General features: G+C 42.7%; 9 protein-coding genes across 9 annotated transcripts; 7 read left to right on the top strand and 2 right to left on the bottom strand.

The window, feature by feature from the left end:
• The first annotated feature begins 3,672 nt into the window (after positions 1 to 3,672).
• On the top strand, positions 3,673 to 4,338 carry BDB00DRAFT_804768 (uncharacterized protein). The gene has a single exon (XM_053122138.1). The coding sequence runs from the start codon at positions 3,748 to 3,750 to the stop codon at positions 3,934 to 3,936; it is 189 nt and encodes a 62-aa protein (XP_052983761.1). The 5' UTR covers positions 3,673 to 3,747; the 3' UTR covers positions 3,937 to 4,338.
• A 2,386-nt stretch (positions 4,339 to 6,724) lies between these two features.
• BDB00DRAFT_804766 (uncharacterized protein) lies at positions 6,725 to 7,945 on the top strand (the record flags this gene model as incomplete). The annotated part of the gene is given in 7 exon segments (XM_053122137.1): positions 6,725 to 7,059; positions 7,150 to 7,336; positions 7,424 to 7,571; positions 7,656 to 7,693; positions 7,744 to 7,761; positions 7,774 to 7,776; positions 7,792 to 7,945. Coding segments are annotated over 5 exon segments (456 nt in total), but the record flags the coding sequence as incomplete, so codon positions are not given.
• Positions 7,946 to 8,331: 386 nt separating this feature from the next.
• On the top strand, positions 8,332 to 8,743 carry BDB00DRAFT_804763 (uncharacterized protein). Its single transcript, XM_053122136.1, has one exon. The coding sequence runs from the start codon at positions 8,383 to 8,385 to the stop codon at positions 8,719 to 8,721; it is 339 nt and encodes a 112-aa protein (XP_052983759.1). The 5' UTR covers positions 8,332 to 8,382; the 3' UTR covers positions 8,722 to 8,743.
• BDB00DRAFT_804757 (uncharacterized protein) lies at positions 8,721 to 9,334 on the bottom strand (the record flags this gene model as incomplete). The annotated part of the gene is made up of 3 exons (XM_053122135.1): positions 8,721 to 9,067; positions 9,129 to 9,185; positions 9,215 to 9,334. The coding sequence occupies 2 exons, from the start codon at positions 9,332 to 9,334 to the stop codon at positions 9,129 to 9,131; spliced, it is 177 nt and encodes a 58-aa protein (XP_052983758.1). The 3' UTR covers positions 8,721 to 9,067.
• Positions 9,335 to 11,257: 1,923 nt separating this feature from the next.
• BDB00DRAFT_804750 (Protoglobin-domain-containing protein) lies at positions 11,258 to 12,997 on the bottom strand. Its single transcript, XM_053122134.1, has 3 exons — positions 12,716 to 12,997; positions 12,173 to 12,603; positions 11,258 to 12,062 (listed from the first exon to the last, which is right to left on the bottom strand). Exons 2-3 carry the CDS (start codon positions 12,525 to 12,527, stop codon positions 11,428 to 11,430), a joined length of 990 nt encoding a protein of 329 aa, XP_052983757.1. The 5' UTR covers positions 12,528 to 12,603; positions 12,716 to 12,997; the 3' UTR covers positions 11,258 to 11,427.
• Positions 12,998 to 13,596: 599 nt separating this feature from the next.
• BDB00DRAFT_784819 (uncharacterized protein) lies at positions 13,597 to 15,554 on the top strand (the record flags this gene model as incomplete). The annotated part of the gene is made up of 7 exons (XM_053120492.1): positions 13,597 to 13,775; positions 13,942 to 14,134; positions 14,230 to 14,373; positions 14,399 to 14,482; positions 14,563 to 14,728; positions 14,812 to 14,967; positions 15,046 to 15,554. 7 exons carry the CDS (start codon positions 13,597 to 13,599, stop codon positions 15,552 to 15,554), a joined length of 1,431 nt encoding a protein of 476 aa, XP_052983756.1.
• A 978-nt stretch (positions 15,555 to 16,532) lies between these two features.
• On the top strand, positions 16,533 to 18,483 carry BDB00DRAFT_804708 (uncharacterized protein). The gene is made up of 4 exons (XM_053122133.1): positions 16,533 to 17,276; positions 17,341 to 17,434; positions 17,499 to 17,678; positions 17,751 to 18,483. The coding sequence occupies exons 1-4, from the start codon at positions 16,630 to 16,632 to the stop codon at positions 18,336 to 18,338; spliced, it is 1,509 nt and encodes a 502-aa protein (XP_052983755.1). The 5' UTR covers positions 16,533 to 16,629; the 3' UTR covers positions 18,339 to 18,483.
• Positions 18,484 to 18,966: 483 nt separating this feature from the next.
• On the top strand, positions 18,967 to 19,389 carry BDB00DRAFT_748811 (uncharacterized protein; the record flags this gene model as incomplete). The annotated part of the gene is made up of 2 exons (XM_053118580.1): positions 18,967 to 19,109; positions 19,179 to 19,389. Coding segments are annotated over 2 exons (354 nt in total), but the record flags the coding sequence as incomplete, so codon positions are not given.
• A 1,994-nt stretch (positions 19,390 to 21,383) lies between these two features.
• BDB00DRAFT_804701 (uncharacterized protein) lies at positions 21,384 to 21,820 on the top strand (the record flags this gene model as incomplete). Its single annotated transcript, XM_053122132.1, has 2 exons — positions 21,384 to 21,514; positions 21,595 to 21,820. Exons 1-2 carry the CDS (start codon positions 21,497 to 21,499, stop codon positions 21,817 to 21,819), a joined length of 243 nt encoding a protein of 80 aa, XP_052983753.1. The 5' UTR covers positions 21,384 to 21,496.
• Between the last annotated feature and the right edge of the window lie 140 nt (positions 21,821 to 21,960).

Raw genomic sequence — 21,960 nt, 5'->3', positions numbered from 1 at the left:
CAGAGAGAGATGGGGTCTAAGCCAATCCAAGTCCAAACAGATAACCGCAAAGCCATCCTCTAATAGGAAAAAGAAAACATCTATGAGCAGCTGCATACACTTTTTGACATGTCACGGCACACATCTTACTGGTTCTTCAAACACACAAAGACAAACACAAGCACAAAATTCTTTCCAGCTATACTTACTATAATGACATCCTTGTGTTGGAGGAAGAGAGCCTTGAGTTAGAGAGAGGAAAAGCAAGAACGGCACGACCAATTCTGAAAAAAAAGAAAGGGGAGAAGAGAAAGAAAAATTTTTTGAGAGACTGCCATACTGCACACGTCATGATCAGGAACCCTTTCCCGTCACGCTACTGCGCACACTGCACACCTTTGACACGTCATCTCCAGCACCCACGCCATCCTACTCACCTACCAATGTTCGAGTCCCCTTTTGCTTATCCTTACTATCTGTTACCTGTCCGCCGGACGAGATGAACCCAACCAGCATAAAGCGGAACCTGAAGTAGAAAGAAAAGAAGAAAGATCATGAGCAGGCTGTTCTTAATATGCAACTATTCTTGACACGTCATGGCATCAGCACCTCCAACAGACACTCGACTTCTCTCCAGCTCATCCTCACATTTCATTCCCTACCGTACTTACAGTTGTTGCTTGTGCTTAAGGGTGGGGTGCAAACACCAAACCGAACCAACCATTTCAAAAAGTCAGAATCCTACAGTAGTAGCAGAGAAGAAAGGAGGATAACATTAGCGGCTGTATGCTGTACACACACTTCTTTAGACACGTCGAAATTCAGATCTTCTTTCGTACTGTATATCACATCCACATGCAAAACCTCAAAGTACACTTCACACTTTCCATATTGTACTGTACTTACTCTTGCATCTGCGCTTTGAGAGCCAACGTGAGGGGGAGATGGACCAGGTTAAGACGAGAAGAAGGTTTGTGTCAAAAAGAAAGAAAGTGAGGTAAACGGATTTTGAGATACTCACAACCGGTTTCATACGCTCTTCTCACTCACCAACATAAGCATACACTCTTCGATCCTCTAATCCATTCCAATGACACTCACATTGAATAGCTTTGGTTTAGAAAAGTTGACGAAGAGGAAGAAGAGCCCCATGATTGCTGCGGCCGCACGGTTATATAGTAGTAATGAACACGGCATTTGAGCCAGTTCAATCTATCCAATCAGATTGCTCTCTCACGTTTATGACGCGCCGAAATGTGTGGCTCCTCCAGATCAGAAAATTTGTTCTACATGAATGTATGACTATGTGAGTAAACGGGTATCGCATCGAGGAAAGACTCAAGGGGATAACCTTCATTAACACGAGATGAAGCTCACTTCACGTCCTTCATCATATGAGAAGTGTCATCGCTTTAAACACGCTGGACACAAGTATCAATACAAGTATCAACGTATACGTACAAGCGTATCCAAATCTCATGAGACATGACGATCCCGCGCTTGCCGATGTTCCATTTGGTGGAAAAATTATGGTCCTTGGTGTTGACTTTTGCCAGGTACTCAACATTGTAGTCTCTCTTCTACTTTGCATGTTTTTTACTATTAAGCGGTAGTACTCACAGTAAAGTATATCGTAATAGGTCCTTCCAGTGATACCAAATGCGTCGCGCTCGCAGATCGTACAGCAGTGCTTAAATCGCTCATCGAAGCCATTTACGGCAACCTCAACGCACGACATGTGGATCGTGACTACCTCATCAATCCCTCTATCTTGACTCCAAAGAATGCCGACGTTTCAACAATCAACGATCTGATACTCGACCATTTCCCAGGCACCATCCACGTATTCCCGAGCGCAGATACTGTGGATGATCCAGAGGATCAAATCACATACCCACCAGAGCTGCTCAATTCCATGAATCCATCCGACCTCCCACCACACTTGCTAAAACTCAAAATCGGTTGCCCAATTATGCTTTTGAGAAACTTGCACACCCAAAGTGGTCTCTGCAACGGGACACGGCTGATTGTACGCTCTTTTCAAAGATATGTATTTGAAGCTGAAATAGCCACTGGACCTCATGCCGGCAACATTGTCTTAATCCCTCGCATAACACTCACACATTCACTAACATGCTCTCCCATTCTCTTCAAACGCACCCAATTCGCTGTTCGCCTGGCATTCACTATGACCCTCAATAAGGCACAGGATCAAACTTTTAACACTGTCGGCCTCTACTTGCCTGAACCTCCGTTCACGCATGGTCTACTTTATGTAGCCATGTCACGCGTCCGCACCCCTTCATCCATCAGAATCATGTTAGATCCCGAGAACTCGAGTATCGCGGGTCAGCAAGGCCAAAACATCCGAGATGTTGTTTTCATGAAGTTCTTCTCTAATTCTTTTTGTCGCCTATTCTCTTTTCTTATATCGCCTATTTTTCATTGTTACCACCACCTATTCTCTTTTTATCAATATTACTACACCATCTTTTTCCACACTTCTATTCGCTTTGCATTTGAACTGGAGATAGTAAGTATTAAACTTTGACGACTTCCTATGATAGAATACTTCTCACTGCACAATAATTTTGCTTTTGTTTTTGAAAACAGACAATAAGTATCTAATACCAAGACATTGATCTAACCTCGCTCCACAGGGGGGTTTGGGGGGCTTGTCCCCAATCTGGGGGTCAAGGGGGGAACCCCCTTGCGACGCGTTTCCGTTGAATGACACGGAGCGAAGCGGAGGGGCTCATTCATCCGAGCGAAGCGAGGAAGGACCGCTAGTATGCCACATATTCATCTTTTCTGGAAATTGGCTCCTCTTGGACAGAGGAGCCGTCTTCTAAAATTGACCACCCTATAGGTAAGATGTACCATGTTTATTGACAACCAATCTTATTTTGCTCGTATTCTAACTGATTTTTATTGGACTTGGCAATCGCATACAATTCATTTATTTATTGTTAGCAACGGAAGTTCAAAAACTCTGTTTCTTGAATGAGATTGTACTGCCGTATGATCCTTTCAACGAGACATTGTATGAAGCCAAATAAATGTTTACTTTACAAATACCATTTGTTGGTAGAGTACTGCAGCTGCTTCGACATCAAAACACCAAACGCCTTTGCTAAATGGTTCGGTTCGCGAAAGCTCAAATTTCTACAAGCCGATGGTTTCAGGAAAAGACCAAGACACGGTGACGGAGATGCCACCCGATAATATATGTCATGAAAAGGAATACCTTGGTAAGATAAAAAGGAAATATGGTATGCAGGAAATACTTTATTCTAATGTGCCTTTACAGTGATATCGTCAGAAGATTCACCAATTACTTGCCATTGTATCATGTGTTCCTTGGCAAACTCAGAAAGGAAGGATACAAAATTATTGGTTATGCAAGGAAATCTATTGGTCCTGAGGATTCCGATACAGCCCATGATCGATCTTTTGACAAGCAAGGTCTTTGGTATCCCCAAGTTCCTCTGCATCGCAATTCTCTTCCGAACGGGATATCCCTAGAGATAGCGAGGTTCTTCAATTTGGTCGGCGTCGAAGGGACAACGCACAGTAAGGCAAAAAAAAAAGCTAGACAATAAAGAAAGAGACACTGATATTTTCTCGGTGTCTCTTGATTTCGCTGGTCTATCAACCAATTCTATTAAAACCAATCAACTTTATTGTATAAAGTTTAGTCAAGATCGAAGCCTGACTGCAATCAACTCATGGCAGCTGTTTTTGAATACCATATCAAGACACGTGTGCATGCATCTCGTCAAACATCAGCTTCAACAACAACAACAACAACAACCAACAATACACCAAAGCTCAAACAAAATGACTATAAAAATGTTTGAAAGCCTCGAGCAAAAAAAGTTTTGGGAACTTAGTACAGGCACAATCGTTGAATTAAAAATGAAGGAGCTTGCTTTGAAGAGTGAAACAGAACAGTGAGTCTTTTTGTTTTTCCTTTCTTTTTTGTACGTGCTATTCTAATTTACGACTATTTCTAGTCCCTGCCACTCCATGGTTCTTGATACCTCGGATCCTGCCTAGCTTGAATTCTTCACTATAAGTGAATTTGACGAAATTGATAATGAACAGCCACCATCCATTGTACTGTAGCGGTAGCTACTACTGCTAGCAAGTCACACGAAGCCCAATTAGTAGATCACACAAATACCCTCTATAAAGCATCAATCCCTCCTCAACTACAACAATATGTATAATTGTCATCACCATCCGTAACACCCCTATATCTTATATCTGTCATTAAGTATAGAAATCAGTTGTTTTTAAGCAGTAATAAATCTTCAGTTATAATATTACATATCCCCAGATCTCATATCCAATTCTATCCTCAGTCACAATAAGTTATAGCCGTAACATGTACAAAACCTGATCAAGTCAGTTAATTAAGACTGGAACAGAGACTAAAATTCCTATATTTTGCATTTTGTAGAGATTATCCAAGGTTAAGCAAAATAGTCGTAGGCAGCTTGCCAATCAAGCACGAATTGCATGTGTTTGAAAGAGAGAAAGTATTGCTAAATCCTCTCACAAATTTTCGACGAATATGCAGAAAAAGCCGCCTATGATATTCAAAGATCGTATAAACTATCACCTTGTTATCACTAAACATCGCCATGGTCGAAATTAGCACCACTGCGTGGAGCAGTGAAAATGCAAAATACTAATCTATCGGTAAAAGCTATAAGGAAAACGAAACCTTGAAAGGTTCAGTGCTTTTCTCCGCGTAGCAGACTCCCATAAGTGAAGTATATACGATGTATTCCTTCGAATCTGCCACTGTCTTTTCACCAGTGACCAAAACAGGCTGCTTTGGATCTTTTTTTTTTGATAGCAGATCTCCAGGTCTTCCATATCGTCGATTCTTCACTCTACGTTCCTGTACTATAGATTATATAGAGCTTGTCAACAACGGAGCACTTGTACCACCTGAGTACCACAACAACAACATACTGTAAATGAAGCATCATCAACAAAAAAACAGCAAATGGTGATGGATACGGATCGTCCAGCTCCCACCACGTTGCTGTAAGCTGTTTCTTTGGAAGCACTAAAGAGACGCCCTGTTTCTGCTAACTATGTTGTTGAATAATAGAGGCGACATTGACTATCCGTCGTTGTCTTCAGGCAAGTAGTAGGTGTTGTCCATAATGTTTTTTTGTTTCGGTACTCTTTTATATCGTATGATGATGTTACTGCATTGTATCAACAGTATGTTTTGTATAAAGGGCTGAGTTTGACATTTGAGGTTACCTTCACCTAAGCAAATCCTATCTTCAATGAATACATTATGTACTTGCCATACTGTATATTACAGAGAGCATATGTTGTTATGAAAATCGATTACAGTAGTAGATTGTATATGAGAGAGCCTCAGTAGATTGCTTATTCTTTTGTGCTGCTTCCTTCATGGAAATAAAACGAGACTTTCCTTTTCAAGATTGCTCAAGAATGGCAGCCTTGTATCATAGAAATAAGCGAGGATTCGCAGTGGATCAGTATTCTGTCATTATTCTCCAGTACACATACAAAGCCACTTTCACTCTCCATACTAGTTTTGTTGGTGAGAAGAAAATTTCACATACACAAGATAGTCTCTCGAGCTTGATGTGCTTCCCTCTCCCGCCCTATTACCAATAAAGAAAAGTTGGATCAAGTCTACTGTCGATATTTTTTTTTGTATGGAGAGTGGCCTTTAAATCAATACATATCTATAAATCAAGACCCATCGTCAGCGTTACTCGTCCTATCCAAATCATACACCCCAGCAACGCTATCTAATAACAATGGCAAATCCTTTACTGTAAGATCAAGGAAGGTAATATTTAAAGTGAAAGAGCTGACACGAGTGAGCATACATACTACTATTAGTTCAAGTGGATGTTCGAGTTGGAGAACAAGATGAATAGAATATAATTCTATGTGCGCTTAAATAAAGCAAATTGATATCTGAAACATTTGTACTCGGTAAACCAATCTCATATCATGCTTTAATCATGCTGATATTACCATGGTAACATAACTCCTGTAGCAACAGCAGTGGTTTGAACATAGTGTAAATGTTTAAATCAAAAGTGTACATGAATTATCTTACATATTACAATTACAAGTGGGAAACTGATGCTTGAAAGTGGTAAGAGTGGAATTTGAACGGATGGATAGAATCTTTGACAATGTAAATGATAAACAAGAAAGCGCAATTGGGAAGGCGGTGTGTGCAGCAATCAAACTATCATCCAGCGTTATGCCACATTAACAGCGCGCTTTTGTCATGCTTCAACACGCTTCTTACTTTTAACGCGCGAGGCAAAAAGAGTGAAAAAGGCGGGCTTTGAAATGATGTTCCGCTGAGGCATATCGCACGATGTCGCGTGTGCCTTACTTCTTTTCCCCTTAACCTGCTGCCATGTCCATGAACGCTACTCCCAATGACATCCGTGTCTTCAAGACACCGGTCCGTCGATTGAACCGACACCGACAACAGGCTTTAGCAATACCGCTACCACAACCACCTCCACCACCACCACCTATGCCCCCGGCTTTGATGCCTGCAACATCATCTGCAGCACCAACATTCACGCCACCAATAACACGAATGCAGCAGCAACTTCAACAGTTGAAAAACAAAGGTAAAGAAACGAATGAAGGGCTTCAACAGCTCAATTATAAGAAGGGGTGGAAGAAGGCGCAAGAGCAGCCAAAGAAAGAGCAACAACAACAACAACAACAACACTCTCCTCCTCCTCCTCCTCCTCCTCCTACTGGTACTACTACTACTTCCCCTCCTCCTCTTACTGCTGCTGCTGCTACTGCTATTACTTCTCCTCGTCTTCCTCCTCCTCCTCCACCTTTTCTTCAGCAGCAACAACAACAGCTTCTCTCTCCTCCATACATTCCAGCATTTTTGCAGGATTTGGAGGATGTTGAGATGGATGTTGTTGAGGAACCAGTAGACATGGAATGGGAGACGGGCGATGAAAGAGACATGTTGTGGGATCCCACTCCCCGTCTTGTCGCGGTCTACTGGCCATATTACGGTCCATGAATGTAAGTAAACTGAGGTTGTTTTATCGACCGTAGCAAAACTAACACAAGCGCGTTATTAACTAATCGTTTTCTTTCTTATGGTGGAAAAAGACTTCCTTTCCTTTTCACTTTCTTTGTTATTGCAGTACCGTACGACGCGAAAATCACCAGAAACCCCGAAAAAAAAGCAAAAAACCATCACAAAAGCATTTAAAAAAAGCAGTACAAAAATTACAAAAGCACCCAAAAAAACATCAAAACATCAAAACACTAAAAAAAAACCTTCATATAAATACTGGTAAGGTTATCTTTCACTTGGATTTTACGGGGTTCATTGCGTGATAACGTGTATCGTGGATACTGACTTGTTCCCTAATTTTGATAGGTCTTCCTGCTTATACCGCCAGTTGTCCTCCGCCATCCCAAGACTTCTTCCATTTCCGCACCGATTTTGCCAACCGCTTTATTTATCTATTTATTTATTGACAAAGCGCCTTCGGGCGCTTCTTACTGGATTCAATGTCCAGAAAAAGGTATGTGACATACGATACACGATGCAGTTACTTGGTATATTGATCAACGACTAAATAGCTAGCGCTTGCATGAATTCTATTTAGACGAGAACCGTCTTCACTGTGGCAAAGGCAATTTTGAAGTTTTGAGGAGGTAAAGTATGTATTCTTTTAAACTACGATGTACTGAATCATCTTTTCATTACAGTTTCCTAACCTTTTATGACCCTTTTAACTCTATAGGAGCAGTGGTGGCCGACCTGTGTGCGGCGCAGCGCCGGTGCCCCAGCAGATGATACTCCAAGGCCCATAGCAAAGTGTTGCGATGGTATAACATCGGACACTGACGTCCATGCTGCATGCGTTCCAGCGTGTGTCATGTACTGTGTGGTAAGTGCATGAGAGTGGAGAAATTGGCGGTGCCTTTTGTGCTGTGTCGTACAGGAAAAGGTGAGGAGTGCGAGGAGAACAATGCGACTTGGATCTGCGAGGGGAACAGTGGAAGGGTATATGGGATCTGGTGTGGGCGATCTGGGGTTCGAGGATGCAACATCATCTGTCTTGTAGGTAGTGCAGAATCAGAATTACAGCAGAGATATGCAAGGCAGTTCTTTGACGACAAAGATGGTATGTACAAGCTTTTTTATTAAGTGACGTATAAAGAGGAAACGCGTGGGTCTGTGCTATTATCAGTGTTACATTCAGAAATCACTAACGATAGATGCTCTTGATGCATCCCTTATAACGACTGTTTTTTCCTAGCTGCGACTTGGAAAAAGAGATCGTTATAAGGGATGGGGTTTCTGACTAGAATGTTCAAGCCATTCTAGTCATGCATAGATGTATTCGGTTCTCGAGGTTGGCGTCTCTGTTGGTGCTTCTGTTTCCCGACGATCTTCATTGCAATGCTATTGCATTTCAAGTCCAGTCACCACGCCAGATTCTGCCTTCCACTGAGGGAGGGAGGATCCAAATCGCATTGTTCTCCTCGCACTCCTCACGTTTTCCTGTACGACACAGCACAAATGACACCGCCAATTTCTCCACTCTCATGCACTTACCACACAGGACATACGCTGGAATGCATGCAGCATGGACGTCAGTGCCGATGTTTTACCATCGCAACACTTTGCCATGTGCGTTGGAGTATCATCTGCTGGGGCGCCGATGATGGCCTTGCAGGCCATGGGTGGGCGTCTAGGATGGCCCACAGGCCCGGTGTAGCATGCATGTGCTATTCTGGTGAAGGCAGCGAGTTTATATCGTCTGGGTCGGTGATCTCGTGGTGCCACTCACCGAAAACACAACCACGGATCCCATCGTTGGCTTGGGTTGGACACTTGGATCAATCGGAGCAATAGGAACACAATATACAACCAACGAGCAAATTATAAAACTAATTTATACCATGAAACTGGGATAATTGAAGGAGCAGCAACCATGAACCAAGAAGATCTCTTTGACATGAATCACATATGCATCGCATTATCACATACCTTCAACATACATCATAAATGGTAAGTTATTCTCTGAATTATCTGAACGACATTTAAGATCTAGTTGACTGGTTTTCTAACGCTATTTTTGTGTTGAACTTGTAGGGGAAGCAACAAATAAAAAGAAAAAAGGATGGAGCTGCCGCCGCATATACAGTGCGGCTTTACGATCCAAAATAATGAACAGATGTAATCACCGACATATATACAGTGTGATTTACAATTCTGGATGCTATTTACCCAAATCGCAAAAGCAAGATGCAGTACATACAAAAGGTACGTGAGCATCGCGAATACAAGAGGTCAAGACGAACATTTAAATGCAAAAACTGACAGGCGATCTTTCTTTATCTAGGCGTTCAAAGCTATTTACATCAAATTCAAGAGATTCATTGGTCATGTTTGCCGCTCCTTGGTTTTTTTCATACAGTTTGGTATATCCTTTCAAAACAATAAATCCGCATATGTTTTGCTCTCTGTACTATTATCACGCATCATAAATGAGATTTTTAGAATGTGAAGTGCCATTATATTGAGTTGAATGGTATCTGTGTATGCGGCAAGTCTTTTATGCAAGGGTAGAAGCAGTAGCAGCATTAAAATACAATGTATGAGCGACAACAGCACCGTCAAAGGGCCATAGAGACTCTTCATATCAGAAAGGCACACCAGCACACTGTCATCACTTGATAACCTTGATTAACTGGATGTACATAGAGAAATCGACCCAAAATGAGTTACGGCAGCTGTTTTTGAATCTGGTGTATGATAAATGTACATACGGAGCCTCTGAACTAAAGTTCATTACACTGCTTGCGTGTTGCCCGTATTCGACTTCTATGCTCTTATTACTGTAAGTATCTTGTTTGTAATCTAGTACTGTATGCATATAGGTTAATTGAATATCACATTGTACAAAGTATAACGATTAATTCATAAATCAAAAAACAACTTTCGCTTCACCCATCCGTCTTTAGGATTGATTTTTTAAACACACATGTTAAGAACACTCCACAGCCTCCACCACCGAACTACATACAGTCGACCCCTTTTACTTTCAAACCCGTTAACTTTGAACCTTCGCTATCTCCAAATTTGCTGGAGTTATCAAACAAACAAGAATAGCAAGGATTACTAGTACAAGTTGTTCTCGCCTACTTTCAACCCTCACTAATTTCACACAAAATTTAGGAATGCGCGCTATGTAATTAACGAGGATCAACTGTACTTGAGTATGGCAACCTAGGTCTCTTGGCAATAAATAAGATAATTTGCATACATCAGTTTGACGAAAAGGCGCTCGTTGTGAACCCATTTGGATATGCTCGTATCATACGATGATAACAATTGCAACACATCAAGCATTTTAGATATCATAGAGTGGACTCCAAGAAGTAAAAAATAATGAAGTGAAAGTTGATACTACACAAAATTTGGGTTCCTTAAGGTTTTTTTTCTCTTTTATCTTTTTTGCAGAGACCGGTTAAATATTTTTTCTTTAAAACATATGGTACTCCCTTTCACTTTTGTATCAAATAAACGCCTTCTCTCACATTTCTGTTTGTATCATATTTTCATTCTTTAAGATCCAAACACATCATCACATCCTATTTTCCCCAGCTCAAATTGTACTTACTACGTTATACAGTGATTCCCCGCTTTTGTCAACCATACTTATTTCAATAACCTAACTCTATGATAGGTTAAAGTAGTAAAACTTGATAAATGTTTTTGATACGCCCTCACTATTTTCCATTACAAATCGAGCATTTTAGAGCTGATGTTTTAAGTACAAGTGAGTAATGACAAAGTATATAGTGTACACTCATATCCTCTATAGTTTCCCTTATCTGTTTCCTTTCTTTCGTCATATCTAAAAGAATGTATGATGTAACGGACTTGGGAGAAAAAAAACGAGTGCTGTACGTCTTGATAAGCCTTACGCACACCTCCTTGCTAAAGCTTTAGCCAGTAGGATGCTTGTGTTCCTCAGCAGTACTGTACTATGTAGATGATTGGAATATTAAAAGTATGCATGTATGTGTTACAGACGGGTCGCCAGCTTGGAATGTTTATGTATTACTTGATTTGTGAACATTGATAAGCTAATCACTGCCACATATAGAGAAACGTCACCCGTTATCATGGGTCAAATATTTTTTTTCTGTACACGACATTGACAAACCAAAATGAAAACTAGATACGCGATGACTCCATCCTACCAGCATATCAAGGGTTGTTACCATTATCATTAAAGAATATGTTTAATAAATGTAGTAAAGCATGGTTATGTTATGTATGCACACTCGGCTTTTGCCAAGGAATATGTAAAATGGCATACAAATAAATTTACAAAGCCGGAAAGGAAAACAGAAGATCATCTAAAAAATTTTGTATTTTAACGCCAACACAACCGCCAATCCTCCTACAAGCACACCAAAGCCTGCAGATGTATATGAGCCACATTGACCGAAAATGCCGTTACTAGAGCCTGCTGACGATGACATCGATGGTGTAGCGGGGTTGCAATAATACTTTGCAAAGTAGTCGTTCTGGATCCATAACAGCTTGTTGAAAGCAGCTAGAGCAGCCAAGGTTTGATCCTCGGGCAACTTGAGCGACAGGATGCCTCCGACCAAGGTGGTTTCCACGTAGCCCAAAAGTGCGTTGATATGGATGTAGTCCACGTTGATCTTGCTCTTTTTTTGAGGTGTGTCCGTATGGATCTTGGCGACCCAGTCGAGATAACGGAGCATGCGCTCGTCGTATGGGCCCGACAAGAGCTTGTTCAGGTACTTTGTTAGAAAATCCTTGCGGAACTTGATTTGCGGATGGTCCAGGGTAAGCTCCTCCAAAGACGTCGCGGTCGCACCTTCAAAGCCTTCGTTCTTGGGCATGAAATGGCGCTTGGTGATGTCGTATGTGAAGAGCTTCTGGTAGACGGCATCAACAACAACAGGGACCAAGGGGCGGATCTTGTCAGCAACGGTTTCGATCGCTTTGATGTCATCGGCACCTAACACACCATCATAGTCAACAGTAAAATTAGTTAAGGACCTCGTATATATAAAGTGATTGAACTGAACAGAGGGGCAAAACGCGGTGTTCCTTTCTCGTAAAACTTACCGAAATCCATGAACTTGCTGACATACTTAAAGCGGTACTCGCCATCAGCATAAAGCTTTTCGCGTTCGATATGTTCCATAGTGGGGTACTTGTCTCTTGGAAAAGAAGAGGGAGGGTTGGGGAATGGAAAGGAGAGATAAGAGGCTAACAAATCAAACACGGGGAGCGGGTCCCTTTCTTTTATAAGAAAAAAAGATCTTTGATGAGATGTCAAACCAATCGGGTGAAGTCTGGAACCCGATCGAACGAATGTCCATTTTGGGATAACAAACAAATGCGTTGACCCTTGGTTTTGAAGTCCGTGAAACATGGTAAGCCCATTGCTTGCTCCAAACATGGGAATAAAGTGACTCATTTCGTAATAAACTTTTCTGACTGACGCTGACGGAAGCAGCAAGTGTTCGGAATCGGTTGAAATAGCGGCCGTGCCACTATCTCCGTGAGCCACCAAAGGAAACGAAGATAGCTTAGAAGTAATGCATGATTGGATTGAGCAAACGTGTCATGCGCTATTAAACAAAACGTTGGCTTTATTACGCATACCTTGCATCACCCTTTTTCTGGTAATTCTAGAAAGAGGTAGTCCCAAAAGCCCAAAAAGCGTGGTTATAGGCGGAAAATCTATGATCCTTGTTACGGACTGTCCTCGTACTTTCCGACACATCCTCCCGTCAACGTACGTTGTATCGCAAGTGGCGTCATGTCACGCCACTTGAATGCCTGAGTTGCAGAGCATCAAGCAACTTTTTGTATGAGTTCCTACCTTCATTATCATTCGAGCTATATATATATAACAGAGAGAAACCCCCTTATTTTATAGCCAGGCCGCTCAAGGAATCCAAACAGCCAAGTACTGCACTTGGTCCTCATCACACCCAATATATACTAGATCACATAGCGAAACCCCATATCATATTACCGAATAACGACAGAGTGATGGAGTAGCTGCTAATTTTATATTTTCGGATGTGCTTCGAAAGAGGCACGTGTCACCCACCGTACACCCAACTAATGGTGTGGCTGAAGGGATGTGGGGGCTGACTAAGAATGGCTCCCGTCACCAAAAGGAGAAGACTTGTTCCATGTATTCGACCACACACGTGTGCATTGACCCTTGCAGCGTGCATGTTGTTGGTTGTTCTCTGATGGTCTACATACACGCTAACAATGGGATTTGATAGTATGCAGCAGTGGACGAGAAGCTGCTTACTCTAAGCTACACAGCGTACAATCAAGCATCGCACTGGCCACGTTGTTGCTGCAGGGGTGAATGACGCACAGCAACCGTATGCATTCCTCCATACTTTTTATATTTTTAGAATTGCAGTAATTAAAAATATTCCGCTTTTCGATGATTAAGCGCATAATCGGCGTTCCCCTACTATCTGCTTCCTTCTTTTCTTTACCTTTCTTCTCTTCTTTTAATGACATCGTTAGCGGCTCGCATTCAAGATCAAGCATCGCTGTACCGGAAACTTAGTGACGAGCTCGCACAAGAGCACACCATCAGCATGGGGCTGGAAAGCTGCCTGGCTGAACGAGATCGCCTGACACAGAGAATCAAGTCAAAGCAAGTCGAGCTGGGTACTTTAACAGAAAACTCGTGAGTTCTGCAAAAAGACGCTTTAAAACAAAGAAGAGAGAGGAGGGGAGGGAATGCTGTGAACATCCCGATTGAAACGCAATGAAAGTGCAATCAATCGGGTTTGGCTGGGTGAAGTGTAAATTGCAATGTAGGAAGCTCAATCGGTTTTTACCTGGCATTTTAGCAAAAAGGAGTTCGACGACTTGCGCAAGATCCGCCACCTTTCTATACGATCAGCAGCCGCAACACTGACAGGCAAAAAGCGTGAGAAAGCCGCCGTAGGGGAAGCAAGATACCAACAAGCTTTTGAATCTGAACAGCGTTGTAAACGCGATATTGAACAAATGTCTAACGAGCTTGGCGTGCTCTCAGATAACGTAAAATGATAATGGAAGCGTGGAAGGGTGGTGTGACAATGGGCATGCTTTGATGATTTAAAACATCTGACCTCGTTAATCTATATTTAATATAGCAACAACAACTCGAACGCCAAGCAGACCATATACGTGAAACGCGAAATCAATTTAAACGATTATTAGACGATGTATGGAGTATCATGGAAAACAGATGGGAGGGAGAAAAGAGTCGTTTCAACAAATTAGAAAAGGAGAGAACAGTAATACTCACCTTGACAGGATTAGATTTTCACTGTTACTAATCCAAGCTATCCGCTCGAACCGCAACTCAAAGCTGAAGTGCAAAATTACATTAATCAAAAGGCTGCGGTAAGTCGATACCTCGAGTACCCATTCTCTGCATGTGTGTTTCTTGTACATTTGATATGAACACTTATAAAATCAATTAGGCCGCTCGTGACCTTGATCGATTCAAAGATACGGATCATAATCTGAGTCATGCCAAGCGCGACATTAACAAAGTATTACGGTTAATTAATACGAGCATAAGCTATGTACCATTTGACTTGTTTGGAGGAAACTTGATGGATGCAAACCAGGCAGCTTGTCTTGAAGGTATGGTGTAAAAGAAAAAAGCGATATAAAGTATCTCTTGCATATCGCCACGGGATGATCTTACACAGAACTGTATGATGTAGGTGCCAAGAAGCAAACATATGAGGTTCAACGAAGGTTAAATGTGGCGCGACAGATTCTTCCTGAGATACCTCATCCTGGTCTGCTCGATGTTGTCTCCAACAACTTGTTACTGAGTATGCAAGTGAATTTCAACTATGTTGATGTTGCATGGAAAGGTATGTAAAGAAAGTGGACGATAAATCGATCCAAGAAACCATCGTCTAACCACCGAGGCAATATCTTGATTTCGATAGCCAAAGCACAACACACCTATGCATTGTTGGCCACCTGTCAAAAGAACATTGATACCTCGCTCCATTGGGTACGCCACTACTTACGTTACACTGAAGGAGCACTGCAGCGTCTTGACGTTGCAATTAATTCAACACAAAATGCATTAGAAAACGAGCGTCGCCGGATAGCTGACGGTGTTCTTTCTGGTCAACCTGTTGATGGCATGGCTGGCGGCGTGGATGAACCCGATGACCAACCTCCACCCATGTACGAATCACCCCCTGACGCAAACGCTGCAAGCATCACTGCTATCCCTTCCATCCCTTCTGACGTTCACCTCCCTCCACCATCACCTACATCAACGTTGGAGAACGGTGGAACTCTTACACCTTTTACAACAGCGTCGTCGTCAAACAGCGCATCTCAGCGGCCCCCCAGCCAACCGCCGGCTCCATATCCACTTCCCTCTCCTCCATCTTCTAGTAGTACTCCTTACGTAACACAGAATACGCATAATCCGTTTAGATAAACCCATATTAACTGTGCTGTATACATACATCCTGCTGTATATATAACACACACCAAAACTGTTCTTCAGATGCTTGTACAGTCAGACCTCGGTTTTCGTTATTGGATGTCATGCTTTGCGCCTTATCCGACATGGAATGACATGGAAATAGCACTCTCATGAGTTGTAAAATTGAACCGAATAACTGAAATATCCAGTGGTGTGCCGAGAACATATTATAGCACTACTACTGTGCGTTGGGTGGCAGAGGCATGAGTAGGTAATCGGACGAAACACAAGTAACATTTTCCTAGGTTCATACTGACCTCCTTCAGTTTATGCAAAATCTTCACTTTTTGCGGAAAAGGCTCGGTTGCTAAATTACCTCACGCTTGTCCCATTTAGAATAGCTTATTTTCAAGCTTAACCTGGTTCAATAATGTCCACAGACCACTCTGTTATGGATAGCGTTGCACCCACGCATCCCGTCGTCGTTGTTAAACTGTTCAATGGACCCGGCGTTAGCATTGCGAATTTTACTGGTACAACAAATACTATTATTCATCATCAGCAGCAGCAGCACCATATTTATTGCCATGCAGCAGTTTTCTTTGGACAGCCTGGATGCTGAGTTCTGTGTTACAAAGTTGATTGGTAGTACCTGATGTGGGAACGACGTTCCTGTCAGATTCACGTGAAAAAAAAAAAACAGCTAAACCGCTCGTTCAACAACGCCGGCATCTGCAGAAAGCAGCAGTTTACAAAACTGTTATACATCATGGCAGATACAATCGACCAAAAGTGTCTCCCAGTTGGATCAATGTTACTTACGAAGAGGCGAAAGTGCATGCAGCGATGAAAAAGAGACAGTATGCGTGAACTATGCTAGAAATAGGTTAGTAAATAGGCTCAATGAACTTGCGCAACGCCATAGAGAGTTTCTCCTTTTAGACGTTCCTCTTTCATATCAGAGTTGTGTTTCGTGCTGCCCACCCTCTTCCTTTCTCTCTGCTTTTGTTTATGTGGCACTGCCTTTTTCCTCTTCTTTCTTCGTTGAAATCGCAACAACAACAACAACAGTAATAACCATAGTACTATGGGTCCGCCGACTACTACTATGAAAAAAACTCCCAGTCGAATACCGCTCCTCATGGAACAAGCCGGCATACCACCCTCGCTACGACCTGCCTTGTTGACGGCCTTGCGCGCTTACGGACTGACATGGTCCATCACGACCGTACCCGGTATCATTGGCGTATTCGTCAAAGCACTCTTACAAATGTCCCGCACGCTTGCAAAAACGTCATCGCTTCTTGCGGCTTCAGCACCGCTACGCAAAACACTGATCCGCGATGTACCACTCTTGTTGAACAAAAGCTTTTCTCGCAACGGATTCCCATACATCATGGTCGGAGCATTCACGGGTCATCATTTCTTGACATTTGTGTTGCAGCACCATCTCAAACCCAAAGTCAATATCAGACGAAAGACGGCCGTCTTTTTAACTGCAGCAGCGAGCATGCTGGCTGTCCGTCGAGCATTTCCGAATACGAAAACGCTCGATTTTACATTCTTTGCACTTGTACGCGCTCTTGACGTACTCGCACATCAAGCATATGATGCGCCAATGATAAAGAATAATGTGCCGGCTTGGATGTTGGATTATGGTAGCGTTGGTGTGTTTACGGTTGCTTGTACAGAAATCATGTTTACGTGGTTCTATCAACCGGAATTGTTGCCAAGGTACTACTACGACAACTGGGTATTCGCAACTTTAATATTTATGACTATATACTCTCATCATTAGGTCCTATTCTCTTTGGATCACCAAAATGTCGGAAATGGATGATAGATTGCTCAAGGCTTTGCGTGCAATTCGTAATAGAGAATGGATCTACGGTGTAAGTATATTTTATAGTTTTACTATATTGCGATAAAGAGAGACTTATCTCATAATCATCACAGAAAGACACCGGTTTGGGGGACCTACTCGGTGATTATGCGGTTGGGCTTGGATTGCCCAGAGAAATGGGAAACCCCATGAGAGGTCGGATACCCTGTCAATTGGTTCATCAAGGCCAGCCTTACGGATGTGAGGTATATTCCATGAACCGATTTATTAAAGGCTTCATCAGAATATTCCCGGTAAGACATATCGAAATGTGCAAATAAGCGACTATCTTTTTTTAACTTATTAGACGAGGAAATCCCAAATAGTTATACTTTGCTGTCCATCTTGCACCTCATTTGCTGTTCCGTACAGCACGTTTAATGCAAAACCCCAGCATGAGCTTGTTACACATACTTAAAGCTGCGACGCGATCGTCGGCATTCCTGGCATCGTTTATCACCATCATATGGTACTCCATATGTCTGACTCGGACACGGATAGGCCACCAGTTGCTCAACATCAACCAAACGCGTCTGGACGATACCACAGCTCCGCTTATTGGATCAATGCTCTGCGGCTTGTCACTTTTGCTAGAGAGCAGACACCGTCGGGGTGAAATGGCACTGTATGTGGTGCCCCGTGCAATGTATTCATTGACCGAGCGGGTGCTAGGACCCTATCAAAAGGGCCGTTGGTGGGAACCTGTGGCTGCTGAAGGCGCAGAAACACTCTTGTTTGCTGGCTCAGTAACGATTATTCTGAGTGCCATGTTCAAAAACCAGTCCAATGTGCGCTCGTCAGCTCGAGGGTTGTTGTCATGGATACTCAAAAGCGAATTGCCGGCCGAAGAAATGAAGGAAAAGGAGGAAGAAGAAGCAAAGGCAGTACCGGAGAATGACCATGTTTCATTATAGTTCTGGGCCTGATATATCCTACATATTAGTATTTAATATTAATAATAACAGTAGTAGTAGCAGTAGTAGTAGTAGTAGTAGTAGTAATAGTAGTAACAAACACATCTTCATTATTGTTCTGTGAATGTTTATCCCGAATCCAAAAAAGATCGAGACGTTTCGATGATTGGTCGTCATGACATCATTCATTCCACCTGGCCAACGCATAGGCCAGCAGCTGTTGCCTGGGCTGGTTCCTGATGATTGCTCGTACTGTGCCATAGTAATCTCCGCAAAAAAAAAAAAGGTGGATCTTATTTCTCACAGTATCCTCACCCTTTTTTTAAATAAGGAAAAAGGAAACCACACCTCGTTCCATTGACACCAACACCAACAACACTATCAACCACACACAATGTCCTCTTCTCTTACATTCCAACTGCGTAACACCGACCTAGTAAAGGACGAGCTTACTCCTCTTCCGACAACGGCGACCACAGCAGCAGGACCAGCAGCAACCACAACGACCAACTTGCCATCACCACCCACTTCAACATACAGCAGTGATGAAGGGCCTAGCGACATTGCTGGAAGCTACAGCTACGAAGCAAACAACAGCATTGCTGGCAGCTTTGGGTCTCGACGAGACTCACTACCTACCCATTTCAACGCGCTGACTATCCAGCAGTTTTCCACGTCCTTGCCAGAAAATTATACCATCGAACACTCCTCGTCGCCTATCCCCATCGCCTCTTCTCTCAACCACCGGCGCCACTCGACCCGGCCAGACTCGTTGGCCCATTCACCAGCCTCTACAGCAGCGGCTGCAGCCACAGGCGGACGTACCATCCGCAACCGTAGACAGTCTGAATCTCATGGCGGCGGCAGAAAAAGCATCCACCGCTGCGAAGAGTGCGGCAAAATGTACAAACACCCCAACTGCTTGTCAAAGCATCGATGGGAGCATTCAGAGCAGTGGGGATTGACGAGCAAATTATTGTTGACCAAGCATCAGCAAGTCCAGATGCTGGAGGCTGCGGCTATTCTGGTCAGCATGGATTCTTCAAGAAAGCAGCAGCAGCAGCATCCATTACAACAGGAACTACAGCAAGAACAATTACAACGGCGGCAGCAGCAGCGATGCACAGAAGACCATCTAGAACAGGACATAGTAAAGGAAGAAGAGGAAGAGGAAGAGGAAGAGGAAGAGGAAGAAAATGCATCCTATTCAAGGGCAGCAGTCGATGACGATGATGATAACGAGGTTTTCATTGATGACATGGAGGAAATGGAGGAGGAGGAGGAAATAGAAGGTGGACCATCCGGACTAGAAAAGGAGGCAACAGCGGCAGCATCGCTGAACCTCCACCCACGCAATAATATCTTGGCACCGTATTCGCGTTCCCGCGTGAAATGAAGTGTTTTATCGTTCTTCCTTGGCTTGTACTGTACAACCTTTTACTGTCTATATATATTCTCTTATTCATACATTACTCTTACTTTTTCTGGAACTCTATTTAATTTGAAATTCTATTTTGGCCCTCCCCCCAACCCAACCCAACCCAACCCCCAAACACTCTTATTGGTTCTAAGAAATTCGATCACATATAAAAAAACATTACACAAGGACTATGGTGCCATCAGATGGGGTTGCTTCTATTAGACTTGGTGCCAATCTGATCTTCATTGGCTGGATACACTTGATGAAATGAAAACGAGCAAGATGTCCTGAGAAGGAGCAAAGATTACTGCTATTATCGCCGAGACTAATGCATTGTAGCTGTGGAAACATGCATTATTACACCTTTTTTATTGGATATATATCCATGAACAGATGGTCCCAGACTTTGTACTTTATCGAGCATAGGATTGAAAAGTGGCGTAGAGTTCCGTTGTGCGATTGATAGACCTTGCATAAACCCGATAACATAAACGGTTGGCTGATGTTGAAGGCTTTTTCTGCTGTTGGGACATAGCCAAAACCTGTGCCCATGGTATGTATTATAATTTAAGAACACAACGCCTATAAGGTATATTACAACTCAGGCTTCTTTCCAAGCTTTCTGTCACCATGCCAGCAGGAGAATCTTGTGGTCGAAAGTGCCCATCCAGCTGCAGAATAGTATCCGTGCCGCTGCTTTCATCAATAGCGCCACGAAGAGCAACCATTGCAGTTGACAGTGTTGGTGATTCAGAGTCAAGTATGTACGTCAAGCAACTTTTGTATTAGTTTATTAATAAAGTAAGCGCAATAAAGCGTCATTCATTGCGGACACTGACGGGGAGGTTTTTTTTTCGGAAAGACTAGTTTATCAAATGAAGGCTGAAGTGGCGCCTCTAGATGCTGTTGCTTCCTCGTCGCTATCAGTTGAAACAAACAGTTGATGACGACAGTAGTGGCCAGGAAGACGAGGAAGATAGCGCAACAGAACCGGTAAAGGTCATACACAGCCATTTCGTAGAAGTTCAAGTACGGATCACCTGAGCAGTCTAAGGAGGATGAAGGGAGATCGTGGGTCTATCCAAAAGATCAATGTCTGCCCTAGAAAAGCTGAATCCTGAATCGCTCTTTCTTTCTCCCAAAGTTCTTGATTGATGATACCTGCCACATCTTGTAGAATAGAGATGGAGGTGTTTGAAATGTGGATCTAACCTCATTGAAAGTGGGTTAGCAAAGGATTATTGTGCGCGACGTGTGGTGGATTTGAGAAGCTAATACAACGACAAAGTGTATTTAAAACATAAATGCCCTGTTGGTAAAGTGCTACCCAATGCCCGAGTATGATACCATAACAACAGCAACATTGTAAATCCAAGTACAAATAACAACGTATTACATAATGTTTCTTGAAAGCAATTCTTAAATCCATACTGACAAAGTTTCTAAATGTGGAAGAGACACGGGTACACTGTGTCTTTTCATGACCAGGCATGTTACTCGGGGTATACCAGAAACACTCGTTTCTGGCAGTACTCTATCAATCTCCGACACAGCGAAGATATAAAAGAGTGGGCGAAGCTGCAGATGCTTCGGTTTTTTTCTTTAGCCTCAATTAATGAGTAAGGATTGATATAGGCATTGGGTAACGCCAGTGCAATTTATTTAAATCAAATTTTTTCCAATCACAGGCATGGCCTTTGCTAGATGAATCTTGGCCCGGCAACGGTTGCTGATTCTGATGGCATTGATTGCTAGCCTTCTCTTTCCACAAAGTTAAAAGAAAATGATAAAAAAAGTAGCGTGAGTGAAAAAAAAAAGTTCACGTTAGACGCACACCTTGTTTGTCTCTTTTTCTCTGGAATTAATCTCTGGGGAGCAAACATGATTAGCTATCAATCCACTTCAATTGTGGTACACTTTGACGGAAAAGGTTGTGTTGAAATGTGTATGAGTGAAGTGGCTTTTTCAAGACAGTACGTTGCTGTGACCTATGGAACCAATTCCCCAATCACACACAACACGCACAACGATGGTGGAAATCAAGAAATGGTAAGATTGTAAAGTGTGTATGCGTACTTTTGTGTATAGTTTATTTTCCACCAAAGCCAAAGAATTTTGAGAACAAACCAGACGGCTTCTCTGAATGTTCGGAGAGAGTATTTGGATATTGGATGTGATTAGCAGCCAAATCAAAGAAGAAGG

This window comes from Zychaea mexicana (genome assembly GCF_025766255.1).
Source record: "Zychaea mexicana strain RSA 1403 chromosome Unknown BDB00scaffold_9, whole genome shotgun sequence".
Classification (NCBI taxonomy): Eukaryota; Fungi; Mucoromycota; class Mucoromycetes; order Mucorales; family Lichtheimiaceae; genus Zychaea; species Zychaea mexicana.
The sequence above is the reverse complement of the archived record's forward strand: the minus strand, read 5'-3'. Positions and strand labels throughout refer to the sequence as shown.